At 49.4% G+C, this 6,977-nt stretch overlaps 1 protein-coding gene across 1 annotated transcript in view; it reads right to left on the reverse strand.

The window, feature by feature from the left end:
- The window catches only part of FHOD3 (formin homology 2 domain containing 3), a 415,022-nt gene that overhangs the window by 14,258 nt on the left and 393,787 nt on the right, over nucleotides 1-6,977 (reverse strand). The window contains exons 26-28 of the mRNA XM_081802533.1: nucleotides 3,643-3,652; nucleotides 2,640-2,663; nucleotides 914-1,088 (exon numbers count right to left, since the gene is read on the reverse strand). Of these exons, the coding sequence (XP_081658659.1) occupies nucleotides 914-1,088; nucleotides 2,640-2,663; nucleotides 3,643-3,652 (209 nt within the window). The remainder of the gene's footprint in view (nucleotides 1-913; nucleotides 1,089-2,639; nucleotides 2,664-3,642; nucleotides 3,653-6,977) is intronic.

Genomic DNA, 6,977 nt, shown 5'->3' on the forward strand with positions numbered 1-6,977 from the left:
AGTCCGTGGGAGGAAGGAGTGGCCCTCTGAGTTGAGGAGTATGGGGAGGAGGTGGATTGTGGAGGTGAATGAGGGCTGGACCGGCAGAGAAAAGGGGACAGCATGAATAGCAGAGGGGGCTCAGGGAGACACAGGGTGCAGAGAAGGGCGGTGCCCATAATGTGGGGGCGAGTGAGTGCCAAGTGTGGGAGACAGGCTGGGACCAGACTGCAGGGGGCCCCCAGAGACAGCACGAATAGCGTGGGCTGTGTGTTGCAGGCCGTACGGAACCTGAAGGGGGGCATTCATGTGCTGTCAGGCTGGATCGGGGAACACCACTAAACATTCTCAGGTGAAAAATGCACCTTAACTCTCAATTAAAGAAAAATATCCCTTCCAAGTTATGAAACAAACCTAGAAACTCTTATCTGTCTTTAGCACCTTTAGTTTTCATTTCTTCCTTGCCTCTAAAGATTTAAAAAGGCAAAAAGGGACAGTGCTTGAATCCAGCAAACTTTCCCTACACAGGGCCATCCAGTGAAAACCCGAGGCTCTACGGGCCCCCAGTCTCTGCCCCAACCACTCAACTCTGCCACGCCTGGCTGTGTTCCGGGGAAAACCTCATTTACAACACAGGTGGCTGGCTGAACTGGGCCCAGGGCCATGGCTTGCTGACCCCTGCTTTAACCCATAGGGGTCCATTCATAATCATAACTCCTCTTGTGTGAAGGAAGTTATACTTGTGGGAACGCCGTGTGGTTTGGAGATGAAGTACTGCAGTGAGTCCCAGAGACGTGAGTGAAGGCAAGGGTCTCCGTCAGCACGTCAGCCCTGAGCAGATACCTCCTGGGCACAGTTACCTCTACTGTCATGACAGGGACGGGACCAGACAGGGAAGCCCCCCCGCCCCCAGCGCCCCCCGGCCAGGAGTCACCTCGGCTTGCCCGGCTGCGGGTGCGGACGCCCAGCACCGGGGTGGTGTCTTCCATGGCAGGTGACGAGGTCTTCAGCACAGCCTTCATGTTCTCATGCTCTGTGGCGTCCTCCGCATAGCTCAGGCCCTGCGGCAGGCTCAGGGGTGCTGGAGGGCTGCCGGAGAACTTGCCGGACTGCAAGACCAAAGGAGGGCTTAGGGCAGGAGGTGACTCCCCCAAAAGCCAACTTCCGTTGAGGAAAACCTTTCTTGTTTATGTGCATTCTGCAGACACATTCCCTACGGTGGTCCCTAAGGCTGTGCATGGGCGAATGACAAACACCCATGGGGACAGGACGTTCTCTTATCAGAAAGAACAGCGCTGGTCCCAGAAGGCCCACACCCGTCCCTCCACTGCAGTGGGTTTCCTGACTCACCGCAGTACCCGCAGCGGGTGCCTGCTAGGGGCAAATGACATCAACCCCGGGGAACAACTCGGAAATCCCATCTGTTTCTAACACCAAAGCCCTGATAGGAGAATTAAAATATTCCCAGTTAATCAAATGTATTGAGATTTTTTTTTTCATTTAGTACCAGAGAGCAGTTAAAATTTTCTTATAGATCACTTAGGATGTTTAGCATTTAAAAAGTGGGATTCAGTTACAGAATCCTACTATGGTAAGCACTGGGAAGAATCTTTCCAGAGCTAGCCCTATCCCTTGACAGAGAAGGAAATTGAAGCTCTCGAAGATTCAGTGACTTGCCAAAGGCCCTAAGGGAATCAACTGCAGGGCCCAGACCAGAACAGGACATAGAAATTCATGCTGAAACAGAGTCTGGCAACACTCATTGCTTCTGGCTGTGTCCAGAAATGGGGTTGCTGGAACACGCATTACATGGACATGATCATATTCTCTAACTGTAGCTGAGCAAAGAATCAGGGCATCTATGTTGTAAAAGAGGTATGCTAACACAATGGGCCATATGTACACAAGGCCAAACAGCTGGATGAGAAAGAGAAAGTCAGATTAATGTTTGCAAAGAGCAGTCCCACAGATCGCTGGCTTCCTCTTTTCATCGAGTGTCTCAGCCACGGTAACAGAGCCCAGGACACATCTGCTTGTGCTACCTGCACTGCTCCCTCATCTTCCAGGGCCAGTCGGCCCTGATGTCGCCTCTGGTTCTCCCATCTGCACCAGGGCCAGGAGGAGGAGCCCCTGCCTTCCCACCCCTGCACCCACGAATCCCAATGAATCCAATGGATGCCAGCTGAGAAAAGGGGCACAAGTCAAAGGCTGCCCATGAGTGATGACCACTTTCGGGGCCACTGTCCCACTTCCTCTTTGGTTTTAGGGCTCTTTCCATGGTTATTCTAGAATCCAGTTCTCATTTTTGGGTTGCCAAAAGGCTCAGCCAGGGGGCTGGAGGGAGAAATCCCTGTCTACTTCTCCAATACGAGGAGAATATCTCCAATATTAGATCAGCTGAACTTGTCAGTTTTGACAGGGCCTGGGACTCAGGGATGGCTTGGAAAATGCAGTTAGCCTTTTGATTCCTGGCATACCTATTATGATGAGAACCCGTGTAAGGAGGTTAGTGATCACACAGAAAGCAACCAGAAAACGATCATGCATGGTTTAGAGCACTGGATGGTGCTGAGGCCTCATGCTGCTTATGTTAGGTTGGACTCTACAGCACGCTTGGGAAGGTCAAATGTGGCATTCTTCATGTTTATAAACAGTCCTACCTCTACTTCATCCTCTTCATCAGTCTACCCGAGAGGACAGGACAGGATGGAAAAGACAGAAGGGATTCTTAGAAGGTACAGAAGTTAGCAAAGATGAGATCATCTCAATGTCACACCAAATTCCAAATAAAGAAATTGGCCACCACAACCAGGGTCCACCCTCCGGATGTGGGACCTGCCAGGCCCTGACTGCATAGCCCTCCTGCCCGTGTCCAGACATTCCCTCTCTCAGCCCCAAGGCCAGTTCTGACCAAAGTCAGGAGGAATCTGTGGGGCTCCAGACCAACCTCCTGAGGCCGCCCCAGGGCGCATAGCCAGCGTACTTGGTGTCCTGAGTACTACAGACCTAACCCCAGCTCTGTGCCCTGCTCCTTGGCTGGCCACGTCCTGAGGAACCCGTCACAACCTGCCTGGTGCTCCCTGTCAGCTACTATCCCCCCCCTCACCCCAAGTGCTTGAACCCTCCCTGCCCCGGCTGCCAGGCCTGGGCCTCCATGAATCCTTCCACACACAGGCCAGACAGAACAAGGGCAACAGCTGCCCAAGCAGACTGGGTCCCATTACGCTCTCCTCAGAAACATGAAATTCAGTTCTTTTAAAAATCTTACCTGCCCCTCATGGAGGCTTTTATGAGCGGACATGCCCAACTTTTAATTACCACCAGATAAACTTAAGTACCTTTTATTTTTTTTAAGATTTTATTTATTTATTTGACAGAGAGAGACACAGCGAGAGAGGGAACACAAGCAGGGGGAGGGGGAGAGGGAGAAGCAGGCTTCCCGCGGAACAGGGAGCCCGATGTGGGACTCGATCCCAGGACCCTGGATCATGACCTGAGCCGAAGGCAGACCCTTAATGACTGAGTCACCCAGGCACCCCATTCTAAGTACCTTTTAAATACATATCCCTTTACTAAAAATGAATTGAGTGTGAAGGTCATGTCCATCTCTTGGTTTTAGATTAAATACACCCCCAACGTAACCTGTGTTTCCACTGAGGTTACCAGGCCAGGCCTGCAGATCAGACATGAGGTTTTTGAGAACTGACTAAACTTTCAGGAGTTGAAATGACAAAATGCTTCCGGTTCATCACATTCCATACCACCCCCAGGCAAATGGCACTACAGCCAGAGAGGACAGTCCTGCTCTATTTTTTTTTTTTAAAGATTTTATTTATTTACTTGACAGAGAGAGACACAGCGAGAGAGGGAACACAGCAGGGGACTGGGAGAGGGAGAAGCAGGCTTCCCCGCCGAGCAGGGAGCCCGATGCGGTGCTTGATCCCAGGACCCTGGGATCATGACCTGAGCCGAAGGCAGACGCTTAAGGACTGAGCCACCCAGGCACCTCAGTCCTGCTCTATTTTTATGTCTACCTTAGAGCTTATTTATTTAACCGGGATGGTTGGCATTTTCTCAGCCATCAGCCCATGTGCAAGGTACTACATATACAAAATCTCTAGCCTTCTCGACATCCCCCAAAGGAACCAGCATTCCTTTTTTACAGAAGACAAAGCTGAGGTGACATGCCTGCGAAACTGAAGGAAACATTTAAACTAGGACGCCAGAGGGGGAGCCTCATGCCTTACTACTGTCGTCAATTGCAGCCGCCAACAGGAAGCAGCCTGCGTAATGACCAAAGAGGGATGAAGATTTTCTCCTCACCTAGCAACAGCCCAGCCAATGAGAAACTGCCGCAACGCAGCCAATGAGAAACCACTGCCACCAGGACCGCTCACCTTTATCCAAGGGACTTGCATTGGAAGCAACCCCTCCCAATGACCGCTTTGCTCAATAAAGAAATGTTCCTCTCCTTAGTTCTCTGGACTTGCCTATGGTTTTGTCATAGCCTGCATGTCCCAAATTGCAATTCCTCTGCCATTCCTGAATAATCTCATTTTGCTGCTAAAATAACTGCCTGGTTCATTTTCAAGGTCAACAGAGCTCCCCACCGCGCCCTGATGTGGAGGTCCTGGGACTGAAAGTCTGAGTTCTTGCAGCCCATCTTGAGTATGACGACAGCAGAAAGGGCCACGGTGGTCTTATGCTGCCCTATGTCACCGTTTTGTCTAGAACTAGCTCAGGGCACAAGGATGAGGAATCCCTTCATTTCTCACTGACTCCTACCTGGGAGGGCCCCTGGATTTTGAGAAAGAAAGCCTTCTGCACTTCTGAAACAGAGAAAGAAGAGAAGGGGCAGGCACACAAGGGCAGACTCCAAACGCAGAGCTTTCGGATTTTACCCAGATTTCACTGTGTCTTAAACAATAGTTGTTTTTCTAAAATCATCTGTTTAATTGCTACCACTTCTACATTCATTTTACCCAGCATCTATATTAAAAATGATTTGCCACACAGTTTTCTCTAAAAATCATTTCCAGCTCTAATGTCCAGAGACTCCATCCACTGCTGGGTTTTGTTTTTAGTGGTTTAAGTTGTGTACGTGTGGTTTTCTAACCAGATCATGAGGACATCCTTGGGGCATAATCTTGTGACTGCAGCACTGGGCACACCAGGCGAAACTGAGAGCTGGGAAAAGAAGCTCTACACTTTGTCTTGAGTGACAATATCCTAAATTTCCAGCAGATGGCAGTCTCTCTACGTGAACGATGCCACTTTGACCAACGAAAACCAGACTAGGTTGAGGATGAACCCTGAAGCCTGCCTTGTCCACATTTTAATGGGAATTTAAGTATTTTTCAGTCAAACTCTAGAAACATTTACCCCTGTTTATAAATAGGCAAGCTGGATGTTTTCAGAGAAGGGCAGAATTTGAAAATTAGTGGGATCTGTAAAAAAAAAAATCTCAAGAATTTGGCAAGAAATTTTTGTGTTTTCATAACTATAAACATATTGGGCTTGTAGTTTTCACCTGCCAATGTGTCTCACTTCCACAGAAATGAGAAAGCCCCTTTTAAAACTTTTAAAAATAACACCTTGGAATGAAAAGTGGGCCACAGTTTGCCCAGATGGATTCAGTTTGCTTCCTGTTGCTGTCCTCTGGGAGGCTACACATCCTCTGGAACCCAGATTTCAAGAGAGGAGAAGGGAGACTCTCAGTGGGTGGCACTGGCATTCAGAACTGTCAGCGGGCTGTACAAAGGGCCCCTCTGCAGACAAGTGATCTAAGGGGTGAGAAAATTCCAGGGGAACAAGGAGTCTGGGTAAGGGGATGGTGAGGGGCTGAGTCCCTGGTTGTTCTCAGAAATGCCTTAAAATTACAACAAAATTTCTAAGATGATGGATCTGGTCTCCACATCCGTCAAGAATGTGGGCAGTAATCACGCACCTTCTGTTTCTCCTACAACATGCACACCCACCTGGAGACAGAAGGCAGAACTGATTTTATTCCTCTCCAAAGAAATCTGCCTGACTTGAGCTCAGGTGAGGCTTGCAACCCCCAGGATGATGGCACTCTCTATCACTTGGACATTTACCCATCCCATTCTCCATATCACTGAGAGCCAGTGTACTTCTGAGATCCATATACAGATAGGTTAAGTTTCATAAAGACCCACCAGAAAGAGGCACCTGCATGGTAGGTCTTTGTCTCTGGCATCTTCACACATCCCTTTCCCCTCCATTGACAGAGCGTCTCGCGTCTGAATACCCACAGCACTTGTGGCCTGCAGAGTTTGGGGCTGAGGTGGGAGAGGGGAGCCCAGGAGCAGGGGAAGCATACAGGCCTGCAGCCCCCCACCCCCACCCCCAAGGGGCTGTAGGGAACTCCTGTTGGATTCACTGTCCTGCGGATCTCTTCCCACCTGAATATTCTCTGACCCAAGGGACTGCCAAGAAGCCCTCAGGTTATGTCTTTGAGCAACCACATCCATGATTTCTCAATTCAGATGCCTCGAATGGGTGGTCCATGCGTCAACTGACTGGTTGTATAGCATTGCTATGACGATTAAAATCCTGAATCAATTCCCAAATCAGTATATCTGTCTTCCTAGGATAAGTGGCATTATCTTCTATATTTTTTTCTTCTGCAAATATGCACATCCCAGAGTTTGAAAATGGAATCAAGCCTTTAATGACACCACATCCTACAACACCCCAACATGGGTCAAAATTCCTCCACCAGCCACACATCCTTAATTTACATGTATTTGTCCCATGTATGTCATATAGCAGATTTTCACAGTAATAGGAGAGGAAGAGTTTAAGAGCACTTTTTAAAAGATGGCATTTTTGCACCTGTTTTCTTGGGACCTTAGGATTGCTGGCCTCTTGTTTTCCCAGCCTGTCTTCTGCGAGAGGGGTCTGCCGCACTGTTACTCAGGCAACCCTGTTTGGGCGGAGTTGCCCTGCCCCCCTGTGGCAGGGGATGGGCTCAGCGG

Source organism: Leptonychotes weddellii, chromosome 13, assembly GCF_054177405.1.
Source record: "Leptonychotes weddellii isolate Sample4059 chromosome 13, ASM5417740v2, whole genome shotgun sequence".
Taxonomy (NCBI): Eukaryota; Metazoa; Chordata; class Mammalia; order Carnivora; family Phocidae; genus Leptonychotes; species Leptonychotes weddellii.